General features: G+C 42.3%; 1 protein-coding gene across 4 annotated transcripts in view; it reads right to left on the minus strand.

The window, feature by feature from the left end:
• slc12a5a (solute carrier family 12 member 5a) overlaps positions 1-12605 on the minus strand; it is a 177524-nt gene that overhangs the window by 7351 nt on the left and 157568 nt on the right. For 2 of the 4 annotated variants that reach the window (XM_038695836.1, XM_038695839.1), the window contains exons 10-25: positions 12322-12420; positions 11085-11142; positions 10769-10943; positions 10525-10643; positions 10116-10214; positions 9874-9993; positions 7283-7387; positions 6774-6942; positions 6451-6646; positions 4898-5067; positions 4380-4511; positions 3787-3894; positions 3110-3235; positions 1013-1245; positions 773-787; positions 407-540 (exon numbers count right to left, since the gene is read on the minus strand). In XM_038695836.1, coding sequence (XP_038551764.1) covers positions 407-540; positions 773-787; positions 1013-1245; positions 3110-3235; positions 3787-3894; positions 4380-4511; positions 4898-5067; positions 6451-6646; positions 6774-6942; positions 7283-7387; positions 9874-9993; positions 10116-10214; positions 10525-10643; positions 10769-10943; positions 11085-11142; positions 12322-12420 — 2058 coding nt within the window. The remainder of the gene's footprint in view (positions 1-406; positions 541-772; positions 788-1012; positions 1246-3109; positions 3236-3786; positions 3895-4379; positions 4512-4897; positions 5068-6450; positions 6647-6773; positions 6943-7282; positions 7388-9873; positions 9994-10115; positions 10215-10524; positions 10644-10768; positions 10944-11084; positions 11143-12321; positions 12421-12605) is intronic. The other 2 variants (XM_038695838.1, XM_038695837.1) reach the window with 2 other exon arrangements.

Genomic DNA, 12605 nt, shown 5'->3' on the forward strand with positions numbered 1-12605 from the left:
CACATATTTTCTGATAACAAATCACAGTGCTATTTTTATTCCATAAACCAAGTCAATTAACTTCCCATTTATTGCTAACTACTTAAAATCCAAGTTTATTCCTGGAATAGTAAAGTGCCTAGAGGCTTAAACGGAATTTGGTTGTATCTGTGGAGCGCCACTGAAATCAGTGGTACAGGATCCACAGGTGATTTCAGAATTGACATTCTGTGACATGGTACACCCATGATCAAATAGTTTTATATGTGAATCCTACATATCAGCAACACAAATCTTATTTTTTTCTTTTTACAAGGATGTGTTTGAGCTTCCCTCATTTCTTGAAGCTTATTACTTGAAAGGAAAGCAGCAGTAACATATGAGGAACTCCTCTCAGTAAAGCTACTTCTGCGTGGGTAAAGGATACAGTTCTCGTCACCTGTCCGGTTCTTGGGTGGCCCGGGCATGTTGAGAAGGACTAGCTTGGCTTCTGAGGACTTTTTGATGATGACTTCATTCAGCCGGAGCGCTGTGTGCATACGTCGCACATTGAACTGGTTCCTGAGTGAAGACAGAGCAACAGAGAAGGAGGTCAAACTGGTTCACACTGATTAAGGCCTAGATAAGTGATATTTCAAAGCATGTTACGAAGAACTTTGTGATACTAAGTTGGTCGAGGTGACAGGTGCTCATTCACACACAAGCATTCTATCTTCATCTGCTCATGTGGCCAACTTGGTCAGAATGAGATGTGAATGGACTGAATGATGTTTACAGGGACTTCATTACTTACAGGTTCTCCCACTCGCTGCAGCATGGCAAGAAGAGAAACACATGCTTAGTAGTATAAGTTGTGAATTCAGTGTATCTAACCTTATAAATTATTATCAACAGTATTCTGGCACACCACTTTGCTGTTATATTGTTCAGAAAAAAAAAGACTGTGGAGACTGGAGGCTGTTTTTGTCAGGAACAAGAAGGTAATTTACCTTTGCAACAGGTTAAGGTTCAATGAGCAATTCAAAGCACTCACGGCTTCATGTTGAAGATGTCTTTGATGCCCTCTGGTGTGGCTGCACCAGGCGGCTTGGCTGGCTCACCGTCGCACTTCTCAGTCCAGGTCATCTGGACCTGCTCCCCAGGGCTCTGGGCCCCCTCTGCGGGGGTCAGTGGGGTGGCCGGGGTTGCAGGGCTTGCTGGGGTGGTGTTGTCATGGATGAGCTGGACCTGGGAAGGGGGGGACACAGGGGAAGAGGCCGACTTTGACTATGAGACGTGAGGAATAGAGGACGGATGTGGAGTTACATGTACATTATATGGAAGAGTCACGATTGAGATGAAAATGTAGGTAAAGTCACAGAGAGCCACAGTGTTTGAGAGAGGGGGAGGAAAGACAAGTGTGATTAAGGAGCCTTACGTTGTTTAGTCTGCAAATTATGTGGTTTCTTTTGTAGTAACATGGGCTGTGATTGAGGCAAGAAAAAAGCAAATCTCTATTACATTACCTTGAAATTAACCTGCAGTTAGAGCAGACGCAATCAGTTGGTCAACAGAAATCTAAAACTGTGAACTGATATCAGATGGCAAATACATTTACTCGCTGTATTGCTGCGAGGTAGATGAGAAAACTATACCAATCTCATGTCTGTAAGTCAATACAGGTGCATCTCCTAAAATTAGAATAAATAACGGGCCTGCTGCTCAGTGGTCCAAACTCCTCTTTTCATATCAAAGTAAATTTTGCTTTTCATTTTGAAATCAAGGTCCCAGAGTCTGGAGGACGTGTGGAGAGGCACAGAATCCAAGTTGCTTGAAGTCCAGAGTTCCGTGTCATCTGCTGGTGATGGTCCACTGTGTTTGATCAAGTCCAGAGTCAATGCAGCATCTACCAGGAGATTTTGCCTCACTTCATGCTTCCACCTGCTGACAAGCTTTACTGAGATGCTGATTTCCTTTTCCAGCAGGAGGCACCTGCCCACAGGGCCAAAACCACTAGTTACTGGTTTGCTGACCATGGTGTTATGGTGCTTAATTGGCCAGCCAACTCACCTGATCTGAACCCCATAGAGAATCTATGAGCTGTCAAAAGTAAAAGTGAGAGACACCAGACCCAACAATACAGAAGAGCTGAAGGTCGCTATGAAAGCAGCCTGGGCTTCCATAACACCTCAGCAGAGTCACAGCCTCCATGCCACGCCGCACCGATGCAGTAATTCAAGCAAACGGAGCCCCGACCAAGACCAATTAACCTTTTTCAGAACTTTTCAACTTTTCAGGAGGTCAACGTTTCTGTTTTGTGCATTCTTTATTCTATTATTTTGAGATATGTTTTTTTGACTTCCATGAGCTGTAAGCCATGATCATCAAGATTAAAACAAAAAAAAAAGAAATATTTCACTTTATGTGTAATGAATGTAGAATATATGAAAGGTTCACTTTTAATAAAATAACGGAAATAAACGAACTTTTCCACAATATTCTAATTTTATGAGATGCACCTGTATATACACTACAGCAGGACAGGTTAGCTTAGCACAGAGCCTGGAAACAGGGAAAACAGTTTGCCAGCTCTGTCCAGGACAAATCCAGGAAGAAACTGCACCTAGCCCCACAGGTAAACCCTGTAAAAACCACAATTTACATGTTAATTAGTCAACTTTAGAGGTGCTGCTAAGTGGACTTTTCGGTTTCCCCCCCGTTTCCATTCTTTCTGCTAAGCTAAGCTATCTGGCTGCTGCCTGTATCCTCCCATTTAACGGACAGACATGAGAAAGGTATTTAGCTTCTCTTTTAACAAGTCTATTTCCTAAAATGTCACTATCAACTATTCCTTTAAATTATAGAGTTCTATTACACCACACAACTACAGTATTTGTCCATAAAATAGGTCCTTTACTATGTGTTGTGTTGTACAGTTTAATCCAGTGTTTGTTTATCACGTGAATTCCTTTGAAATTTTATAACTAAAAAATATCTCAACACTCCACTGGCTGCCTGGTTTTATCACATCTCTTAGTCAGACACATTTTTCTTTTCTTGCCCGTTCTGTGTTTAATCACCTACATGTGAACATTCAAATAAACTTGACTTCAATTCATTACACTTCAAACTGAGGTCAGCTGTGCTCTACCTCTTCCTCGGGCTTCTCCTCCTTGCTGGCTGCTGGCGGGTCCTCGGTCACACTCAGCTGGGTGGTTACAGCGGCTGGGTTCTTACGGCGGATAGACCCGCGGGATGAATCTGTGATACTCTGGATCTGTAAAGATGAACAAGAGCAAAGCAAGGAACAGGTGATGTGAGTAGAGATTTTTTTTGCTCAATATTTATGAAAAACAAGGTAGGTCAGGAATGTGTTTTTACATGAAATTTATTTACTGTATATCACAGCAACAGCTCATAAAAAAGTGAATTATAGGTTAAGGATAATCCCACTGAAGTAATTAAACATACTGCCCGGAAAACCCAGCAATCAGTTCAACAAATAATTGGTAGGAGGTAATAATAGTATAACACTGAGATCAATATCTATTATTTTTCACATCTTTCACACCATCCTGCTGTCATGCACAAAAGCAAAGCTGTTTCTGCTGTGGCTGTAGTCAACGCTGATAGAAAGGGTAAATATGGTGTCCCACTGCTCTGATTAAACCATAAATATGCTTTTGTCCAGAGGGGCTTATGTGTCATGTTAAGTAAAGTCAAGTCGAATTATGCCAAGTCGGCCTGTCAAGTCATGTCAAGTGTATGTGTGCATCTTTGAGTGCATTTCAAAACAAACAAAACTTTCACACAAACAAACTTTCTTACCTCTCTCTCACGCTCGGTCTTGGTCAGGTTGATCTGTTTAAGCATCTGCGACCGTTGTTCCATTACCAGGGTCTTCTCGTAAGTGTAGGCTGAGATGTCGCTGTCATGCTAAGAAGAGAGAATTCCAGTTGTTTTGTGCTTTTCACATTCATGTACCAGTAGTCAGTCAGTGCCAAATCACTCATGTGTAATGTTGCCTGTCCTTGCGGACTCCTTTAATACAGTAAGCCTCAACCTGATACACATATAGCCTGACAGGAAGGAGTTTCATCCGGAGAATGAATGATGAGGTATGCTTTAAACATAAACATAAACTAGGTCAAATGGCGCTGAAGGCATTCATGGTTGTATACATGAAAAGTGACAGAAGTTCTTGTGTGAATAATAAAAAAGAGCTTTAGAGAGAAATTAAATTCCTGCATTCTCATGCATACCATGTATGCCTCAAGTGGGCGTGAATAATGGTTTTGGAAAGTTGAAAAATGTAGTTTTTTCAGATTCTGTTCAACCATATGACAAGCACTTAAGACAACTTAACACACACACTATATTTCATTGTGTCATTGTGTCAGTCTAGTCTTGAGAAAACTCACCATTTCTACAACTTCCACCATGGCGTCAATGCGGAGGTGATAGAGGAATGTGGTCAGATCCTTTTTCATCTGGATGCTGTTGTCGTCCAACTGGGCCACCGTGAAGATGCGCATCTTGCACTTCCTCCAAACCTGAACAGCAGAAACAACGCTTCTGACATATCCTTAGAGTATTGTTCCATTCTTCTGTGACTACTTTGTTTTAATCATTAGTAAATCTTATTTTATGATGTGATTTGCAAATCTGCTTGTCTACCTGTTTACAACTATCAGAATTTACCACAAAACTATTACAGAAACTTTTTCTGAAGAGTATTAAAACTTCACAGTGAATATCTTGAAAGAACATTATAGGAAATATGACTGAATATGATGTACAAGTGTTTATTTTGTCTGTAAGAATTTTGATTCTGACTGTAAAAATGTAGACCTTTCTTGGTTAGTTGTGTATTCTGTACTGTACTTGTAATGTTTACCTATTATGTATTTTTCTTGTAGTAATAACTGTTGCACAGTACCTTGTGCTGGCGGAGGAGGAAGGGCAGCAGCATGAGCATGCCTCCATCATGGACGATCCACCACACATCAATGTGACCCTCAGTGAAACGCTCTCCATTCGACGGGAAGGCTGCGATGTTCTTCGGGACAAGCAGAGCCAGGTGAGCAGCTGTGGTTTCTCTGACCAACTCTGCAGAAAACACACACACACACACACACACACACACAGAGGAGCAGGAGTTGTTAGCCATACTACTTCTACAAACTGTCTTCATAACAGAAACTATCATGTAGTATTTGATTTATTCAGATTTTTAAGGTGTTTTGGATTTTGTTTTGCATGGCCTTCATGCTGTAGCTAATTGGCTGTGGTTGACCCTCAATGGGAAGCTTTGACAATGATTAGCTATGATTAAATTATAAGTATGTTTTTCTGCATGGTCTGAACTTGCCTGTTCTGTTTCGCCGCCCTCTGAATTGTAATCAAATGTGAGGTGCCAAGATATTCTCATCCTTACTGCCCAACCAGTATTCCCATTCAATTACTTTAAAATGTTCTTTAAAAGGTTTTGTGCAGCGGTTGCCACGATGTCTCCGGTTGGCTCGCCTTTCATCTGTGACAACATCTGAGCCTCTTCTTACATGATGTTACATGGTTGGCAACAGGTCTTCTCTTGATCGATCTCTCACCAGCCTGAGAATGAATTTCCTTGATGTATCCTAATTAATGTTGTGCATGTGTTTTTGTGCTAAACTGCAAAATGTTAAAAAATTCATACAGATTGTTCATAAAGTGAAGAAACATAAATAAAAGTTGTTTTCCTGCGCAAAATGTCTTATAAGTTCTTATAATTATTTCATATGGTATTATGTCCACAATAATATATTATACAGGGACAGATATTTTAACACTTTTCTTAAAGCAAACAAAGACAGGCTATATAACTTTAAACATTACTATAAGCTATTATTCCATTTTATATCACTAAATCTAAATTGTGACTTAAGTGTATTTATGACGAGGCAGAGTCGATGGTTATAATGTGCTATGGAACATAGTCGGAGATTCTTGGCGCACATTGTTATAAACTGGTATTACTACTAGTTATAAAAACATTAAATCAAAAGGTCATAATGACTTGTGAACTTTGCTATAGCGCATTTGTAAGTGATTATAACAATTGTTATAATGTCATATGGAAGCATTATATTGTGTTATAAATATATGCATAAGTCATTTTATCTTCTTAGAAAGTGTTACTATTCATTCTTTTCTTTCATGCTGTATTCTTATTATTTGGAGATTTTCTTTCACTTTTCCCCTCAACATACAGGTTAAATAGCAGGATGAGCTGCTCAAAAACTGGAGCCGGTAGGGATTTGGTCTTTCCTGAGGTGCTTCGGCAGCACAGATGCTGTAATAAAAAGTGCTTGAAACTTGTAGTTTTTGGTTGAAGAGAAGTGCACCACTCCAACAAACTACCCCAAAATCTGCCTGAAGCAGAGCCAAAGCTTTTGGATTTCAGCCTTTTTGAATGGGATTATTGGTTTATTGGCTTTCCCAGTGACCCACCAACGAAGTTCCTCCAGGTCTGGTGCTCATCTCCCTGCCTCCAGTTGCGTGGCCAGGATACCAGCACAGCGTTATGTTTGAGGCCTCCTAGCCCACTGGCCTGGAGGAGGTGGGAGGTGGCATCACGCAGGTTTGAGGACACAGTTACTTGGCAGAAGCCCTTCACCTTCTCAGTCTCCATCAGTTTACGCAACGCCTAGAAAGGCAAGACAGAGGATAACGGTTACCAAGGTGCAGAGAACAAGAGAGACGCTAGCTTAATGCTTAGTTCTAGCCTAAGGCTCTCAAGTTGTTAACTGTAGTTAATAGCTGAGGTTCCTTACCTGCTCTGCACGCTGGCTCCGGTCGTGGTTCTCCAGGTACGTCCCCTCTAGAGCTGTTCCAACAATGGTCAGACCTTTGCCTGCCTTCAGCTGGTTGGTCAGAGAGAGCAGACGAGGCTGCTCCACATTTTGCTCTCCGTCTGTACTAACCAGCACCAGCAACTGGGGCCTGAAGAGAGGGGAGAGCAGAGGGCAGAGAAAGTGAAAAAAAAGTAGGGGGACACAAATGCAGGAAAGGGAGAGCAATAAAGAATCTTTTAAAGGCGTGAAGAAAGAAATGGCAGAGTGGGCCAAGTAAAGTTACAGTTGGGCAGAGAAAAACAGCATGAAAGGTTGACGTGTTAATATGAATTCACAGTCACTTCTTGTTGTTTGACAGCTGTGTTGAGGGGATTCACATTAAGTGAAAGAATGGCTGAACATGTGCAGACATGTTGTTAATTCTATGTTAATTTGAACCGTGCTAAACCAACACAATGTGTGAATTTGTGCTTGTGTGTCGGTCATACCTCCAATTCTTGGTGTGTGGGGGACCTTCCTCTAGCCGCATGAGAGCGTAACGTGCAGCGCTCAGAGACAGACCTCGTATCCCATCACCCCACTCTTTCTCCGCACTGTGACAGACAAGCGCCAATCAATATTTGTCAGTCAAAACATGAACAATAGTTTTGCAGCTTCATTCTAAATTTAAAAACGTGACAGTGATACAGTCAGCACACTGAAACGAGTCTACTTTTTAGATGACAGTTTGACATAATGCAATGTGATTAAGGATTAGGGATCACTGGTAAATGTCAAGTTAACATGATGTCACTCACCACAGGGAATCACATCACTTAAATACTCAGTGTGCATGGCTCAGTACTACTCCATTATAAGCATGGATGGATTACTGAGCCGGCCTCCCAGGCACAGTGGCCAGAGCCTCTGTTTGAAGTGACTGATCGGTCTTTTATCTGTTAACCAAATCTAGCCAATGTTTTTGGTGATTTTTTCCTTCATATTACATCTGCACAGCATACTGAGGCTAAAGTAACATTTAAAAAAAATACAGTAAAAATATTAAAATTATTTAAATTAGAACAACAAAAAGCTGTACTTTAAAGAAAGCAGAACCTTCGTCTCAGGCTTTCTTTGCTGGTTTCCTATAACATGACAGTCTCTCAACTTAAACTAAATACTGATGTTTAGGTGCAGGTTTTGAACCAACAGCAGCACCACAGAGCTGTGCTTCACCTCCCAATGTCACTGAAACTGACACAAAATGACTACTAATAGAAACAAAACGACCACGAAGAGACACAAAATGATTACAAACTACACAGCTGTAGTGAACAAACAGCAGCACCTGAGAGTTCTGCTTCACATGCAAAACATCACTCCACTCAAAGAGATGCAAAACCACTATGCAGCCACATAGTTTGTAGTCGTCTTCAGAGTTTGTCTTGCTCCTACACTGCTCAAAAAAATAAAGGGAACACTAAAATAACACATCCTAGATCTGAATGAATGAAATAATCTCATTAAATACTCCTTTCTTTACATAGCTGAATGTGCTGACAACAAAATCACACAAAAATTATCAATGGAAATCAAATTTATCAACCCATGGAGGTCTGGATTTGGAGTCACACTCCAAATCAAAGTGGAAAACCACACTACAGGCCGATCCAACTTTGATGTAATGTCCTTAACAAGTCAAAATGAGGCTCAGTAGTGTGTGTGGCCTCCACGTGCCTGTATGACCTCCCTACAACGCCTGGGCATGCTCCTGATGAGGTGGCTGATGGTCTCCTGAGGGATCTCCTCCCAGACCTGGACTAAAGCATCTGCCAACTCCTGGACAGTCTGTGGTAACGTGGCGTTGGTGGATGGAGCGAGACATGATGTCCCAGATGTGCTCAATTGGATTCAGGTCTGGGGAACGGGCGGGCCAGTCCATAGCATTGATGCCTTCCTCTTGCAGGAACTGCTGACACACTCCAGCCACATGAGGTCTAGCACTGTGTTGCATTAAGAGGAACCCAGGGCCAACCGCACCAGCATATGGTCTCACAGGGCGTCTGAGGATCTCATCTCGGAACCTAATGGCAATCAGGCTACCTCTGGCGAGCACGTGGAGGGCTGTGCGGCCCCCCCAAAGAAATGCCACCCCACACCATTACTGACCCACCGCCAAACCGGTCATGCTGGAGGATGTTGCAGGCAGCAGAACGTTCTCTACGGCGTCTCCAGACTCTGTCACGTCTGTCACATGTGGTCAGTGTGAACCTGCTTTCATCTGTGAAGAGCACAGGGCGCCAGGGTGTTCTCTGGCAAATGCCAAAAGTCCTGCACGGTGTTGGGCTGTAAGCACAACCCCCACCTGTGGACGTCGGGCCCTTATACCACCCTCATGGAGTCTGTTTCTGACCGTTTGAGCAGACACATGCACATTTGTGGCCTGTTGGAGGTCATTTTGCAGGGCTCTGGCAGTGCTCCTCCTGCTCCTCCTTGCACAAAGGCGGAGGTAGCGGTCCTGCTGCTGGATTGTTGCCCTCCTACGGCCTCCTCCACGTCTCCTGATGTACTGGCCTGTCCCTGGTAGCGCCTCCGTGCTCTGGACACTATGCTGACAGACACAGCAAACCTTCTTGCCACAGCTCGAGTGAAAGCACCGTCAGCATTCAAAAGTGACCAAAACATCAGCCAGGAAGCATAGGAACTGAGAAGTGGTCTGTGGTCACCACCTGCAGAATCACTCCTTTATTGGGGGTGTCTTGCTAATTGCCTATAATTTCCACCTGTTGTCTATTCCATTTGCACAACATCATGTGAAATAGATTGTCAATCACGGTTGCTTCCTAAGTGTACAGTTTGATTTCACAGGAGTGTGATTGACTTGGAGTTACATTGTGTTGTTTAAGTGTTCCCTTTATTTTTTTGAGAGAGGGTGGGGACGTTTTTTTATATGTCATGTAAAGCCGAAAAACATGATTGATGATGAGGATTTTTAAGAAAAAAAGTATTAAAACACACACACACACACACACACACACAAGCAGGAAAAGCTAAAGGCAGCCAGTGAATCCAATCTCTCCTGGGGTTGCGCTCCACTTACCCTGCAAACTCGATATACTTGTAGATAGAGCCGGCAATTACCATGGCGACAATGGCATAGTACCAGGAACAGAGGAACATGAGCGTGAGACACAAGCTCATCCCCAGGAAGGACAGAGTCCTGTAAAGATGGACAGTGAGACACAGACAGTAAGAAAGAGGCAGACAATTTCAAAGAGAGAACGTTTATTGAAAATTTTAAACTTCAGCTGCTATTTCTCTCCGAGGCTATGCTGGACTGACCAGTGGTAGAACTTGAAGCGGGGTCTCCAGTTTGGAGTTCTGAGCAATGTCTGCAGAGCACAGGCCAAGTTCACAAACATGTAGCACATCAGGAAAAACCTGCAGGACACACAAACATAGAAAGTCCATTTAAAACACAACTCCTGTGTCCTGTGACATAATAGACTGATTTCACCATAAATGCAGTCCAAGGAGTATGTTGTCTCAATATCTGTCACATTCACTTGTATTTGTGTATTACAAAAGCAGAAAAGGGGCCTTCCCTTTTGGGTAATGAGCTAAATCCTGAGCCCATATAATTTGGCATTTGCAATGTTTAAGAAATAGCAGGGGACTGGCTGCTCTGAAATCTCCCACTGCTGGTTCTTAAAAAATGGCAGTAAATTAGAGAGTTTGTTTCAGTTCTCACATGGAGAGGATGGGAGCCACTGCATCCAGGGAAGCAATGAGGATGCCGCTCTCGCAGATGCAAGCTGTCAGCAGGAGGGACCATGTGGGTTCCCCGTTGGCCTTCCCATGGCCAAAGATCTGCAGGGAGAACAGAGAAAAAATATTATTACTATGTCTGCTTGGAGTGCTGTTTGTCCCAGTATGTTAGCATGTAATTAGAAAGGAAGGGAACATCAGGACAGTGGTATGTAAATAAGACTGACCCGAAGCGCGGGCACAATGTTGTCCTTGGCGATGGCCTGCAGTAGCCGAGGAGCTCCTGTCAGACTCTGCAGCCCCGCCCCGCAGGTGGAGAAGAAGGAGCCAATCACGATCACCCATGGCGACGGCCAAGCCAATGTGCCAATCACCAAGTTCCCGTGGACTCCTTCTCCAAACCTTAAGGAGATGAGAAAAGGTTGTTTTCCATTTCAAAACACATGAAATCTGTTTTATTATTATTAATAGCAAGCATATTATGAAATGAATAATGAGTTATTTTCAGGGTTGTTTGGCTTGGCTAACCAACGATGGACTTACTTGTCCCTGAGGACCACACCATCGATGCAGGCACCAAACAGAACCACGCTGGTCATGTCTACATAGTTATGGATCAGGAAAGTAGAGGTATTTCATAGACATCATGCTTTTAAACTGGTGAATGTTGGATATTTGTTTAGCCAGTATGCATGTTCCTTAAACGAGACCTGTTTAGTGATTGACAGGACTTGATTGTAACAATTATAAACTTTTCCCTTTGAAGATGCACTTAATGATCCGATAAACCAATCAACCACACTTGCTGAGAAGAGACAATCGATTTTGTTTAGGATAATATCTCAGAGATCAATGACATTCTGACTAATATCCTTCTGCTTTATTAACTTGTGATTGCATAGGAAGCCCAGTGATGCGATTAGACTTCCTAATCAAATTTGTTTAGACCCCAAGCTGATTACTCAAAGATGCATGGAAGACATTCAAGATGGCTGATTCAGAGTAATGTATTCACATCTGCGTTGTATGTTGAAGTACATGTGTAGCAGCCAAATAAGGTTTCAGTTGATCATTAGGGATATAAAACAAATCTCAATTTAAAACTTTTGCACAAAGAAAAATCACCATCCTACACAACATAAGAATGTGAGGGGGAGGAAAGTTTGTCAGCTAATCTTTTGTTTCACATTACTATGTGCAAAAACAATGCCAGCATCTTTTACATCTGTTCAATAATTTAACAGAAGGAGGGAGTTTGATATTTGATAAAATATCCTGGAGGACTAAGAAGTCTTTGAGTGAAAAGAAAAATAGTTTATATTGAACCTGTGGCACACACTGTTAGTCAGTATCCAAGCCACCACGATTTAAGAAAAGAGTCAAAATCATCCCTGATGAATGATACACGCATACTTTGGGCCAATCAGAAGAACAATACATTACCCTTCCTCAGAATCAGACTACTATTGTTTCAGTTATGGCCTTTCACAGTTTAAAACGTTGACCTTTAATTATGGTGCTCCCCGCAGGCCAATCAGCGTGTTTTGTTACAGCATAGCAAAGCAACACAGTACATCATCCCTTCAAGTCCTTTCAACACTGGACCAGTAGAATCTGACATATGAGCGTAAAATACAATTTCAGTGAATATCAGGGTAGAACACTTTCAGATACCTAGTATAAACAACAAGTAGGATTGCACAATCAAAAACTGTTTGCATTATTTTAAATGTGTGAAAACAAAACTATTTTCCTGCAGGGGGCAGTAGTGAGAGGATACAGACAGTGGAGGTGGTGGTTATGGCTGCAATGGTTCCAATGGGGATTGACTTCTGGGCATCACGCAGGTCTCCGGAGCGGTTGGAGCCAGCCATGATCCCTGAGCAGGAAGTTGAGAAGCAGACGTTATCAAGGTCAACGAGATTTACACACATTCAAACACAGGGTGTGTTCGAGACAGCAATCAATTCCTTTACATGCATAACAAATGTCTGGCATTGTAATTGACAGCAGGAATGTCATACAGAAATCTGGTTCTGAAACATCTGAATGCTAACAATACGA

The sequence above is a fragment of the Micropterus salmoides genome, unplaced genomic scaffold, assembly GCF_014851395.1.
Source record: "Micropterus salmoides isolate LMB-PRFRI ecotype aquatic unplaced genomic scaffold, ASM1485139v1 Ms_hic_scaffold_4, whole genome shotgun sequence".
Lineage (NCBI taxonomy): Eukaryota > Metazoa > Chordata > Actinopteri > Centrarchiformes > Centrarchidae > Micropterus > Micropterus salmoides.